The 12,921-nt window shown below is 51.3% G+C and overlaps 6 protein-coding genes across 6 annotated transcripts; 4 read left to right on the forward strand and 2 right to left on the reverse strand.

Moving 5' to 3' along the window:
• Positions 1-757: 757 nt before the first annotated feature.
• On the forward strand, positions 758-2,616 carry N7474_002432 (Major facilitator superfamily domain general substrate transporter; the record flags this gene model as incomplete). Its single annotated transcript, XM_057193847.1, has 6 exons — positions 758-939; positions 1,004-1,222; positions 1,286-1,541; positions 1,610-1,873; positions 1,937-2,269; positions 2,332-2,616. 6 exons carry the CDS (start codon positions 758-760, stop codon positions 2,614-2,616), a joined length of 1,539 nt encoding a protein of 512 aa, XP_057055202.1.
• A 554-nt stretch (positions 2,617-3,170) lies between these two features.
• Positions 3,171-5,108, forward strand: N7474_002433 (flavin-containing monooxygenase; the record flags this gene model as incomplete). The annotated part of the gene is made up of 1 exon (XM_057193848.1): positions 3,171-5,108. One exon carries the CDS (start codon positions 3,171-3,173, stop codon positions 5,106-5,108), a length of 1,938 nt encoding a protein of 645 aa, XP_057055203.1.
• A 584-nt stretch (positions 5,109-5,692) lies between these two features.
• On the forward strand, positions 5,693-6,306 carry N7474_002434 (GFA family protein; the record flags this gene model as incomplete). The annotated part of the gene is made up of 2 exons (XM_057193849.1): positions 5,693-5,815; positions 5,884-6,306. The coding sequence occupies 2 exons, from the start codon at positions 5,693-5,695 to the stop codon at positions 6,304-6,306; spliced, it is 546 nt and encodes a 181-aa protein (XP_057055204.1).
• Positions 6,307-6,702: 396 nt separating this feature from the next.
• Positions 6,703-7,721, forward strand: N7474_002435 (histidine phosphatase family protein; the record flags this gene model as incomplete). The annotated part of the gene is made up of 4 exons (XM_057193850.1): positions 6,703-6,938; positions 6,985-7,248; positions 7,362-7,577; positions 7,658-7,721. The coding sequence occupies 4 exons, from the start codon at positions 6,703-6,705 to the stop codon at positions 7,719-7,721; spliced, it is 780 nt and encodes a 259-aa protein (XP_057055205.1).
• Positions 7,722-7,866: 145 nt separating this feature from the next.
• Positions 7,867-8,316, reverse strand: N7474_002436 (DASH complex subunit HSK3 family protein; the record flags this gene model as incomplete). The annotated part of the gene is made up of 1 exon (XM_057193851.1): positions 7,867-8,316. The coding sequence occupies one exon, from the start codon at positions 8,314-8,316 to the stop codon at positions 7,867-7,869; it is 450 nt and encodes a 149-aa protein (XP_057055206.1).
• A 1,055-nt stretch (positions 8,317-9,371) lies between these two features.
• N7474_002437 (ketopantoate reductase family protein) lies at positions 9,372-11,861 on the reverse strand (the record flags this gene model as incomplete). Its single annotated transcript, XM_057193852.1, has 4 exons — positions 9,372-10,995; positions 11,057-11,486; positions 11,548-11,766; positions 11,828-11,861. 4 exons carry the CDS (start codon positions 11,859-11,861, stop codon positions 9,372-9,374), a joined length of 2,307 nt encoding a protein of 768 aa, XP_057055207.1.
• Between the last annotated feature and the right edge of the window lie 1,060 nt (positions 11,862-12,921).

Below are 12,921 nucleotides of genomic sequence, written 5' to 3' on the forward strand. Positions count from 1 at the left end.
TTTCTAGTTGCTAGGGGAAATCCGGTTGATATATGTGATTTTGTTGGCACATTCGAATCCGTCGATGCGTGAAATTTGCGATTCAAATCCGAATGCCGTCGTGAACTACGTGGCAGATCAACTATACACCGGTGGTTTACTAGTCATCCAACTGCCACATCCTGACGCTGGCTTACCTGAAACATTCGTCCAATACAGGAATGTGCCCTGATATAGACGTCTATATCTCACTGAGTAGGGTTTTCCCGCTGTTCTACTATAAGTACAGACTTGATAGTTAGAAGACTATTGATTTCATCATAGCCACATTTGACTACTATATGGTAAAATTTATTAGTGATAAGTAGCTTCGGCGAGAATGACCTAGATTTCCCTCGTTGTTCCGCTTATTGGTATTAAGGTCGTTTATTGGACTACTATGAATGCCGTCGTATCTCATTGCAATGATCTATATTCGGCATTCGGCCCGACCGAATGCCGTCGTATCGTAGATAAACCTAAACTAAGTTCCATTTTCCCCCGCAATCGATAAGACATTATGGCTAAAGATTGGGGATTGGCAAAAGATAGCAAGTGTCAGGTGAATAGGTGCGCTTGCCGACCGAAATGCTGAATATCTGAATTGCCAATGCACAGGACGGTGAAGTCCCAATTCCCTTCAGCAAATATAAATTGACTCGGCGTGCGCTCCCCAGACGGAACTGATACACATAATGCGCAGCGTCGCCTCACTTACGCGACTTTTACTTTACCTGTCATGTCTACTCATCTGGACCAGCCAAATCCGGCGGCAATTTCTAGTGCTGCAAAGGATATGCTCAAAGTTGACATCGATGGAGCCGATGAAACTCTGCAGGTGCTGGAGAATTATCAGTCTCAGCTGGGAGTCCCTTTGTCCCCTGAAGATGATCGTCGTCTTCTTCGCAAAATAGATCTCTGGTATGTAATCTCCGCCCATCAACCGAATGGCCCCATATGCAAGCTGATGTTGATTGTTGACCAGCTTGATCCCGCTTCTATTCTTCTCGTACCTATTTCAATATCTCGACAAGCAAGCCATGAATTATAGCGCCATTCTTGGTCTCCAGACCGACATGCACCTTGTTGGCCAAGACTATTCTTGGGCGGTTTCCCTTTTCTACTTTGGGTATCTCGCTGCTTCGGGGATTGTGGCGCTGCTAATCATTCGTTTGCCCGTTGGCCGCTTCATGTCGGCCGCTATGTGAGCATCTCCAAACTCACGAAAAGATGAAGTTCTTACTAATCCCCTTCTTGTTAAAAATAGGGGAGTTTGGTCGGCGATTCTCATGTTGACTGTCCTGTGCGAAAGTGCGTCTGCACTGTGGGCCGCGCGCTTTTTCCTAGGATCAGTCGAAGCGAGCATTGCTCCTTCCATGAGCCTCATCATACCAATGTGGTACAAGAGGTCTGAGCAGCCTATTCGTCAAGCTTCATGGTTTATGGGCAATGTTCTTGGAGGTCTGGTGGGTGGCCTATTGGGGTATGCAGTTGGGCACATCCATGGTTTTGCAGCATGGAAGGTAAGGACACCGCTTGGTCTTTCTAAAGAACAATTTACTTTGATTCTTATTCCATTGGCTTTTAATAGGCACTTTTTATCATCTTTGGCAGTACGACCTTTGTGTGGTCGATCATATGCTACTTTGCACTTCCCGACAGCCCCATGGGGGCATGGTTCCTTCAAGAGGAGGACCAGATCAAAGCCGTGGAGCGTATCCAGGATAACCTTACCGGCATCAAAAGTCACCGTATCAAGCGCTACCAAGTTATCGAAGCTCTGGTGGATCCGAAAACGTGGCTATTTGCGCTATTTCAGTTTACACAAAACGTGCCCAACGGGGGCGTGGGATCGGTAAGTTGTTGACTGCCCTCGGACATATTTTTCGAGCTCCATCTGATTCATTATTTTGACTAGTTCGCCTCTATCGTTGTTGAAGGCTTTGGTTTTACCACGCTTGATACTCTTCTTGTCCAAATGATTGGAACCGGATTCCAGGTGGTTTTCGTCACAATTTCCGCCCTTGGCAGCACCTATCTGAAGAATACTCGCACTTATTGGATGACATTCAACACTATCATGGCACTTATTGGCACGGTCATGATTCGACAGATCAATCCCGAGCAGATTTGGGCTCGCTTCATGGGATATTGTCTTATCATTGCTTTCTCGGCTAATTTCCCCCTCACCATGACGATGATCACAAGCAACACAGCGGGTTTCACTAAGAAATCAACTGTCACAGCAGTGGTATGTTGTCTCCAATTCCACAATATTGAAGAAGCCATCCTCACATTGACCGGCACATGTAGGTATTTGTTGCATACTGTGCCGGAAACATTGTCGGCCCGCAAATCATGTTCGCCCGAGAAGCACCCAGCTATCCTTCGGGATTTGCTGGAATGCTTGTGTGCTTTTCAGTCTCCGCGATCATCAGCCTCTTGATACGTTTCTATTGTATCTGGGAGAATAGAAAGCGAGATGCCGCCGCTGCAGCGGTAAATCTCGAGCAAGACGGCGTTCCTGTGTCTTGGGCCGCCTTCAACCTCACGGATAAGACAGACCGAGAGCTACATCAGTTCCGCTATGTATACTAGCTGGTTATCTGAAGCTCGGGACACCTCTAGGTAGTGAGCCCATGGTCAAATAGTCCTTTGAACTTATAGGAGGGATTGGTAGGTGAGATGGGCTATATATAGCAGGCTGTTAAGGATATTTTTAGTAGTACAGTGGCTATAACGAAGGCGGCTTAGTGCTCCCAACAGTGGTTTTCCTGCTACAAAACTTGAAAGATCATTTTATGGTTTCTCTTGATCTATGCCTTCCATGTGAGAATTTATATAAATATAGTAATGAAACTGAGATCGAACCCTTTCTTTCTCATATCGTCCTAGGCAGCCCCCAAATTTCCCCATCACATGATGCTTAATGGATGAATCCGGACTTCTACAATACAACTGCTGTTCAGCCCCCAACTTAGATTCACAGCCCCCGGTCGCTGGCCGCGGGGTGAACAAAGAAATTAGCTGACGCAGCTGGATTCCGCTGACATTTGCAATGGTATAAATAGCCTTGCTTAGTTCTTTCATACCTGCTCTCACTCCCCTGGTTTAATCCAAATTAAAGTCACCAATATATATTGTTGTTCACCATGTCCAGCATCGGCGGTAAAGATAATGGCACTCTATCCAATCCCAATGAAGAGATTGATCCCACCCAACTGGCCCAAATGAAAGCCCGCTACGAGGAAGAAAGAAAGAAACGCCTGCGCGATGACGGAAACGCACAGTACATCGAAGTCGCAAAGTCAGCTCAGTATGAGCGTTTCGCCGATGATCCGTGGGTTGACCCGGCAGCAGTCCAGCCCCTCCAAGCCAAGTTTCCCGAAAAGCGAACCGAAATGCTCATCATCGGTGCCGGATGGGGCGGGATACAGAATGCCATCCGCATGGTCGAGGCTGGCATACCAGCCGATGACATTCGCATTGTCGACCCGGCTGGTGGCTTTGGTGGCACCTGGTACTGGAATCGGTATCCCGGGCTTATGTGTGACATTGAGAGCTATACCTACCTCCCATATCTGGAGGAGACGGGATATGTACCCAAGCACCGGTATTCGCAAGGCGAAGAGATCAGGGAGTATGCCAATCTTGTTGTGCAGAAATGGGGATTGAAAGACTGTGCCGTTTTCCAAACCCAAGCACAGAAGATTGTTTGGGATGATGATGCCAAAGAATGGTCGGTCAATCTAATCCAGCGTCGCAAGGGCCAATCTCCAGAGAGTCTCCAGGTTCGCTCTAAGTTTGTCACCATTGCTGCTGGTGTGCTTAACTGGCCTAAGCTGCCGAACATCCCGGGGATTCTGGACTACCAAGGTGACATGTTCCATTCTGCTCGTTGGGCATACGATGTTACTGGTGGATCTCCCAAAGAGCCATTGCTTGCCAAGTTGAAGGATAAGCGAGTCGTTATTATCGGCACAGGAGCGACAGCGGTGCAAAGTGTTCCGCATCTCGCGCAATGGTGCAAGCACCTCTTTGTCGTACAGCGGACGCCGGCCTCAGTGGACGTTCGTGATCAGCGAGAGACTGACGAAGAATGGTTCCATAAGGAAGTTGCAAGAACGAAAGGATGGCAACGAGAACGAATGCGGAACTTCCATCAACATTTCACTCTTGGGGAGATGCCAACAGTCAACCTGGTCAACGATGGATGGACCCGCGCCCCTGGCTTAGTAGGTCTAGCTGGGTATGCAGAGGGACCCAAATTACCGGAAGAAATCCCAGCATACACGGCAAGATTGATTGAGATCGACACTCCCCATCAAAACCGCATACATGCTCGCGTGGATGAAGAGGTGAAGGATCCTGCCACCGCAGAGAAACTGAAGCCCTGGTATCCTATATGGTGTAAACGTCCCTTATTCCACGACGACTACCTCAAGTCCTTCAATCAAGACAACGTGACTCTTGTCGATACCGACGGCAAGGGCATCGACCGGATGACGGCAGACTCTCTGGTTATCGGCGACAACACCTACCAGGCCGATGTAGTCATCTTTGCAACCGGCTTCCTTGCACCGCCCGCTGGCACGCCAGCCGAGAAAGCAAACATGTCAGTCATAGGCCTGAATGGAGTCTCTATGAGTGATGAATGGCCTCGCTTCGGCCCTACGACCCTGCACGGTGTTATCGATGCAAAGTTCCCAAATCTCTTCCTCTCCGGACCGCAGCAGGCGTCTACAAGTGGAAACTATCGCTTCAACCTCGACGAGTACGCGAAGCACATGTCGTACATATTGGCCGAAGCGAAGCGTAGGGCCAATGGTGCACACTTTGTTGTTGCGCCGTCCACGGAGGCGGCAGAGGATTGGGGCATGCAAGTTATGATGCATTCTGCGCCCATGGGGGTTGCAATTGGATGCACACCGGGATACTTCAATCTAGAGGGTGAACTTGATCGTGTGCCACCCGAGCAACAGATGGTTTTAGCGCGGTCGGGACTTTGGGGCTCGGGAATCGAGCATTGGCTTGGAGTTATTGAAAAGTGGCGGTCTGACGGCGACATGAAGGGTATTGTGGTGCGTTGAGCAAGGACCGGGCATGCATGGAAGAGATCTTGAATAGTAGGAGTACATAACGCTTAGCAGTACATCCTTAGGGGGGTTCTGTTAGACCTGAGCTGGAAGATCTCTAGGGAGGAAGAAGCGAGCGAGAAGTGAGTGTATTCCTAAGTGGTCTCCCAGAAGGGAAGGTCTATCTACGGGCGGCGGTGGGCGCTGACCCCATCAGGCACCCGCATCATCAGATGTAAAATTCCAGCTCCCCCATTTTAAGACACAATGTTGCTTTAAAGAAATAAAGATGCGCTGTCATAGATTTACCATGTATTGCCCGGCAAGGTTAAATATAAACCTCAAGCATTTCATAGATTATAGTACTTTGAACGCTTAAAATAAAAGTGGTAAACCAAGCACAAATCGGTCCAAAATTATCCCGGATTATCAATCATATATCCGACTTACTCAGACATGTCGTCCTTTTTCTTGGCCGGACTTGCTCTTTAACATAAATTAACTTGCTTTCAGTCAACAAAGAGAAAATAATAAAAATCCCTTGAGTCAACTATACTTGAAAGCTCTTATCGTCTGATAACTCGAGAAAAGCACAAAATATGGCAGCTGCAGCTGATAAATCCAAACCATACATTCCTCTATCCGGCGGCGCCGACGATGGGTGGTCCAAGGAAGACCAAGCAACAGCTACATGCTACTGCGGAGCGGTCCAATTGGCATTTGTAAGTGCCCCAGACATAGTCGCATTTCCTCCTATACAGTAAATAGACTAACATCATCACCAACCTAGCCAACACAAGGCCCAGGCCTAGTCGACACATTCATCTGCCACTGCACAGACTGCCGCAAGATAACAGCTTCAATGTTCGCTTCCAATTTTATCGTGGCAGACACCCATCTCCGACACCTGCGTGGCCGAGAGACCCTCAAGACGTTTAGCCAGTCGAAGACTATAGGATCCGGCATGGCAATGACGAATTATTTCTGTTCAGCCTGCGGAACGCTTATGTATCGTGTTGGTGAGGCATTTCCGGGACATAGTATCCTGCGGATTGGGACGGTGGATGATTTTAGTTTGCATGAGACGAAGTTGAGGCCCAGGATTGAGCAGTTTATGAAGGACCGGGTTGGGTGGTTGGGTGCTGTGGATGGGGTTAGCCAAGTTGAGGGGACGGCTTATATGCCCAAGGGAGCGGATTCGACTAAGCTTTGAGGATAAATTGAAGCTTGTCCAGTGTTTCAGGTCTGAAAATCTGCTTGCACTGCAAAGAAGTCGCGATCACGGGTTGAGAGAAAACGTCGAAGTGTGTCGGCCGCAACGGTTTACAGAGAACCTGTATAGTCGAGCTCTTCATCTTCAAATGCAAGAAATCACAAAGGCTTTCCCTTCCTAATAAATCTTGAATTAGTTGCCGAAGTACATATACACAGTCTATACTTGGCGATAAGCACTGACCAGGTCTTATCTCAACAAATGACGCAACGTCCAGCCATCCCACTCCACTCCGCCCAAGTCAGCAAAGAAAGAAACAACCCACTTCCGCTTCCTCTTCTCTTTCCCTCTCCTCCTCCCTCTGTAAAACTCCCCAATTCCTTAAAACCAGCCCCCATGGTCCCCCGCTGCTTCATCATCCGCCACGGCGAGACCGAATGGTCTCTCAATGGGCGACACACCGGATCCACCGATCTCCCGCTAACAGCCAACGGCGAGAAGCGGATCCAAGCAACAGGCAAGGCATTGGTAGGCGACGACCGACTAATCGTGCCTAAGAAGCTAGCCCATGTGTATTTCCCCCTTGTCTCCCTCCCCGGTTTTATTTTGGACAAGCCATTCATGTCATTCCTGTCTGTCTGCCTGATTCTCTATCTGACACAAAATGATCCGATCTAGCTACGTCTCTCCCCGCACCCGCGCCCAACGAACCCTCGAACTCCTCGAAATAGGCTGCAAAGAGCGACTCCCCTGGACCGACAAGCGGAAGTCCGAGAACGAAGAGCCTATCCGCACGGAGGCACATGTGCAAATTACGGAGGCGATTCGCGAGTGGGATTACGGCGAGTATGAGGGGTGGACCAGCAAGCAGATCCAGGAGAGTCGCAAGCAGAAGGGGCTGGGGCCTTGGGATATCTGGAGGGATGGGTGTCCTGGTGGGGAGTATGTTTATTTCAGTTCATTTCTCAATCTGCTATCCTATGCTGCAATGCAATCTCATTGGCAGTGGCAGTGACAGTGACAGTGACAGTAACTAATCCTCAATTCTCTGCTAGATCCCCCGAGGACGTAAAACAGCGCCTCGACGCCCTCATCTCCGAGATCAAAGAGAAATACCACCGGCCGGGCTTCGAGAACCCGGATTGCGCGAAGGGAGATGTGCTAGTCGTTGCGCACGGACATATCCTGCGCGCGTTCGCGATGCGCTGGACAGGCAAGCCGTTGACGGATACGTCGCTGATTCTGGAGGCGGGCGGTGTTGGCACACTGAGGTGAGTGAGGAGGACCTTGGCGCGTTTCAAAAAAAGACTTATGGATGAACATTGCTGACGACCTGGGCCGCGGTAACTAGCTATGAACATCATAATATTGACGAGCCGGCGATTATTCTCGGGGGTGGGTTTGTCGTTGAGTAGTTGTGTTGCACGGGTCGGTTGTCAGTGCATATCGATGGACGGAAGAGGATATCTCATAAATCTGTCGAGATATTAGCACAAGTCAAACCATCAGAGAGAGAACACACTTACCACTCCACCTACAATAGATGCGTTTCAAACTGGATCAATCCTCATCACTTAACACCTCCTTCTTAAGGCCATCCCCAGCCTGTCCCCCCTCATCCGGACTCTTCGAACCTTCCTCCCTCTTCAAATCGGCATTCGCCCTAACCCCCTCCTCGCCAAGCACCTTCGCAGAGCCCATAAACAGAGCCCCGATATACCCGCCCAAAAACCGCATATCGCCCGCCTGCACGGCCGTCATGCGCAGCAGGTTTTCCGTGTCTGCGAGGTTGGCGTTGAGTTGTGCGAGCTGCGAGTGGAGGTGTGCATATTGCCGGGTTTTGGCGGGAGACATTGTGCTCATGCCTCCTCCGGGTACTGTGGAGGAATTGCTTGCTCCTCCGCTGAAGGTGCCGGAGTTGGTGGAGTGTGGGAGGATGGAAGCGCGGGGGTAGTTGGAGGATTGGGAGTCGTGGCGGCGGTGCTGGTGTTGCGTGTTGAGTGGTGGCATTTTTGGTGGTCTGGATTGTTTTTGCTGAGTATTTTGTCTGGGCAAGTACTAGGAGTGAATTGGATCTTTTTGCTGGTGGTGTCTGTTGACAGGAACAAATAGTTGACTAGACGCGGGTTTTGTTTACACGGCAGCGGTCACGTGGACTATTCTCCAGATCGATGCCAGTACAAAAAGAACTTGATACTTGATAGCTTCGTAATAAGTCAGGCAAGGTCTATCGATTCGTGCGTTCTTCGCAGAAGTATTGACTGTTTTGATGAGGCACAATAACACAACACACTGCGCCCGTCATTAATTTCCAGGTGACGTCAGTTGACAAAAAAAGAAACAGCGCAAACCCAGCCAGAAACTCAGATCAACAACTTAAACCGAATAAATGGAACGATCGCGCCCGCTCTTTTGGTTATGCGCCAGTTCCACACACAAAACGAAGCCGTTGGCAGCCAGCCAGATGAGAACAGGAAGCATGAAGACAAAAAAAAATCAAAGGGAACGAAATGCCCCGTCTGAACACAGAGATGATGATAACACAAAGAGCAGAATCGCGGTGTAACGTATACGAGCCCAGATGGTAAGAGCGTCAAAAAAACAACAAGGAATGCGCCGATGGAGGTTGGTAGTGTACAGTTATGCAGAGACAGCGGGAAAAGCAGGAGAGGAAGCGCCGAGGGCGCTATATCGACATGCCGACAAAAGAAAAAAGAAAAATGGGGAAGATATCCCAGTCTAGGCTCGCACGGTGGCCTCATTAAAAATCCATAATGCCGCAGAACGAGAATGAGTACCGAGGCAGAGGGGAAAATTCAAACACACGCCCGCACCCCGATCACTCCGGAACAAGCACTGAAAGAAATAAGCGATAAAATCCTATGTCCCTCGTGTATATGTAAAGTAGCGATCAACAGAGTATTGACTGGGTATCTTGTCTGCGAGGACAAGATCTCCGTAGAATGTCACGCAACGATGCAAAGGACCCCATGCGATGCAATGGCGCAATATCGAAAACGAGTGTGTCGTTGTCGTCGTTTGGTCGCCAAAAATAAAGAGATCGTTCAGCGAGCAGATGCCAGAACGGCCGGCTGGCCGCCCAAGCTGGCCTGGCTGCTGTGAGCCGATGCTCCGGAATCAAGATTCGCACTGGCCCCGCTATCACCACTCTCCGCGCTGGCGCTCGCACTTCCAGTCAGACTCTTATTCTTGGGGGGAGGACCCTTGGCGGGATATGGGTGGCTCACCCCATAGTGTTGTTCAACTTGTTGCGGCATCATCGCATTGCCATGCCCGGGGGGGTATCGAGGGACCGGTGTGCGCATCTGTCCCGGTGGTGATGGCTGACCATTATGAGGAGGCCCGTTGGGAAGGCCCAAGTTTTGCGGATCATGAGCATTCATCGGGCGTCCCATTCGAGGACCTCCGGGTCCAAGCGGCGTTGCGGGGGATTGGCTGTTGCGTCGGCTCTGAGGGTAAGGGTGTGGTGGGAAATCGCCCATGCGGCTGGCAGTGAGAGAATTCGCTCGCGAGTCGGCCTGCATCTGATTGCGGTCAACGGCCCCGTATCGGTTGGATGAGTAGCTCATCATGGGGTTGTCCATAAGAGAATCGTGGAGACCAGGGATTTCTTGCATAACCCGATCACTCGCCCGTTTCCGGCCAAAGTATCGACCGAATGCCGAAGAAGGTGGGCGGCTGCCGCCGCCACCAGGAGGTCCAGACATTTCGGGGTTGTTGCGGATTTGGCTGGCGCTCGGGGCCTTTCTCGCTCGACGCGAGGTGATGCTCATCATATCAACGCTGTCGGGATCCACGTGGGGGACTATATTGTCCATCGGGTCAAAATAGTCCTCGCCCTCTTCCTCGAATGGGGCTGGCCTTGGAGGCGGTCCGCGGCGTCCTGGGCCAGGACCAGGACCAGGACCCCGTCGCATGCCCATCTCCTGCTCGCGAACCTGCAACTCTCGCTGGCGAAGGGCCAGCTCGCGCTCCCGCATCGCCAAGTCGGCCGGCGAAGATCCAGGCCCACTGGTGGGGAATCCGTTGCTACCATTCGCTCCATCGGCGTCATCGTACACCACCAGATGGCTGAATTCTTCCAGGCCTTCTAGAGACTGGTCGCGCGGAGGGCCCCGACCAGCATAGGGGGCCCGTGGCATCGCACCCGGGGGCGGTCCACGTCGCACCTGTGGAATTCCCATACTCGAGCTGGTTCGGCTCCCACGCATGGCGGCACCGTTCATGGGGGGTCTCTGAGGTGGAGGCGCGGAAGACATTCGGGGCGGTGGCTGGCCCATGACCGATGCTGGTGGGGAATCGCCATGTCGAGGTCTGGTCTGGTTCAGGGTATTCGCATGGTGGAGCATCGCGTACAGTGTTTCAATGCGAGGAACTTGGACGTTGGAATTGGTCGCCAATTTGATCGGAGAGCCCAGGAACGTCTCGATTTCCATGGGCCGGCGGGCTTGGAAGTCCTGGTACATCATGCTGGGCGCATCCGATGCGGTCATCTTCTCGATCGTCTTCTGTTGGAAATCGCTTGGGAAAGAGCAGCCTGTTACTTTGGCGAGTTCCAGGAGCTCGTCAATAACGCCCGTCACCAATTGACGGACCCCGGACTTTTCAAGGAGTTGGCTAGGGTTGGAGGTTTCGAAAATCACGCTGGCTGGATGGAACGCGATCGGACTGCGGCAAGATCATTAGCACTGGCGTGACAGATCCCCTGAAACAAAAAACCAGGACTTACCCAATCATCCGTTCAAACTGTTCCTGCCGGATATTATCTGACACCTTGCAATCGACCTGACCCGAACTCAGGGTCATGGCCAATGCCGCAGCCATGTCGTTCTGGATCGAGGTCGGGATCGCAGACTGCTTGTTGGTAGCGCCCACATGGATCTCGCTCGAACTCAGGTGTTCGAAATCGCTGGGTCCGGTCTGGGAGATTTCTACCTGCGAAACCAGGGAAAGAACGACGTTGGTGGGGTATCGTTGCTCCAGGTGAGATTCGATGCCGAGGGTATTGGTAGTGTTGATGAGGATACATGTGTGCTGGGGAGTAACAACGGATTCGATGATGGAGGCAAGGTCGTAGACATCAGGGAGGGCCTTCACACAGAGGATGACATAGTCGAAGGCGTTTTCACGGGAGGCGGCTTCTTCAGGGGTGCGAACCACTAGAAACGAACTCTTGTCAGTTTACACGATCGGTGATTCCGGCGGTGGAGTTCATCGTACCATGACGGGGCTTGAACCGCTCGTTGCCAAATGCTTTCGATCTGCCCACGACGTTAGGAACACACTTGTCCAGCTGGGACTGAGACGAAGAAACATACTTGAACGAGACGCCGTATTGGGAGACTGCTTCGAACCCGGATTTCCACACGAGGGTGACGTCGCAGGAGGTTGTTGCCTGAAGCCGCCATGACAGGAAGGCCGAGATCCCATTGCCGCCGACTGAACAGAATCGGGTTAGTTGAGGACCTTGGATGCGTCGATGCAGCAGCTAGAAACTCACCAGACAGGATGCGCAGGCGCGGAGGAGGAGCCATGGTGACTGGGAGGGGAGGGAGGACAGCAAGCGTCGGGATGTCGGACCAAGATCGTCGAGAGGTCCAAAGGCGCGATTGACGCCGCCTAGAACAGAGAAGACCACAAGCAATCCAGAGTGGATAATGGGAGGGAAGGTAGGAGTGTGGTTGGTGGGGGGAGAAGGACAGGAGGTGGCGGGAAGGAGGAAGAAGAGTGAAGAAGGGGAGATGACAAGGGAGAGAGAGGAAGGCGATAAGGTGGATGAGAGAAGTTGAGTAAGTTGAAGAGTTGAGGAAGGAAGGAAGGAAGGATGGATGGACGGGATCGGAAAGTTAGTTAGGTGAGTTGGGGACTTTTGGGGGGGGCTGAGTTCTGTCTGTCCCTGCTTCTTTTTTTTCTGTTCTGGTTTGGGTCAAAAAGCCTGAGCGCGACCGAAGAGAAGAATGAATGGATTGTTCTAACGTCGTGGATCCCCCGCCCGATCCGGAAACGGAGGCGATAAGAAGTTGCTGAGGCCGGCGGGCGCTGGATGCGGCGATGAAGGTGCGCTAGTTGGTTATCGCTCCCTGTCGTGGCCTTCCACGCAATGCGGTACGTACGACTTGTATTAGGGTAGAATAGTCACAACCACTAGGTACTCCGGTATACATACAATACAAGATGTACTCTCGGTGATTCTTCTCTGAGCTCGTATAATAGTATATTCTACGCCGTAAAATATCTACACGACTGAGACTGGGACTGTCCCTGTCGGACTATAATTAGCGGATCAATCAATTTTTCGAGTGGGTCATTGACTTTGCTCGCTCCACCCACCCGGGCCCCAACAGCAACGGCCGATCTACAAGTGCTTGCTATACATACACTTATGTATGCAGGTATACTTCTGGTTGGCGATGGAATTGACTTCTCACTCGGCCGGCGGTGTATCGTGCCTTGTCAACTGGCCTGCTGGACATGTGCAACGACAATTCACATCTGTACGACGACTGTACGCGACAGGGGATATTCGGTGACACTCCGCGTATTTAGGCTTGTGGCCTGGTATTGAGTCGGAGTGCTCGCTTTCCACTCTTCTCG

The sequence above is a fragment of the Penicillium riverlandense genome (assembly GCF_028828495.1).
Source record: "Penicillium riverlandense strain IBT 135883 chromosome Unknown utg000002l_segment0_segment0, whole genome shotgun sequence".
NCBI classification, from domain to species: domain Eukaryota; kingdom Fungi; phylum Ascomycota; class Eurotiomycetes; order Eurotiales; family Aspergillaceae; genus Penicillium; species Penicillium riverlandense.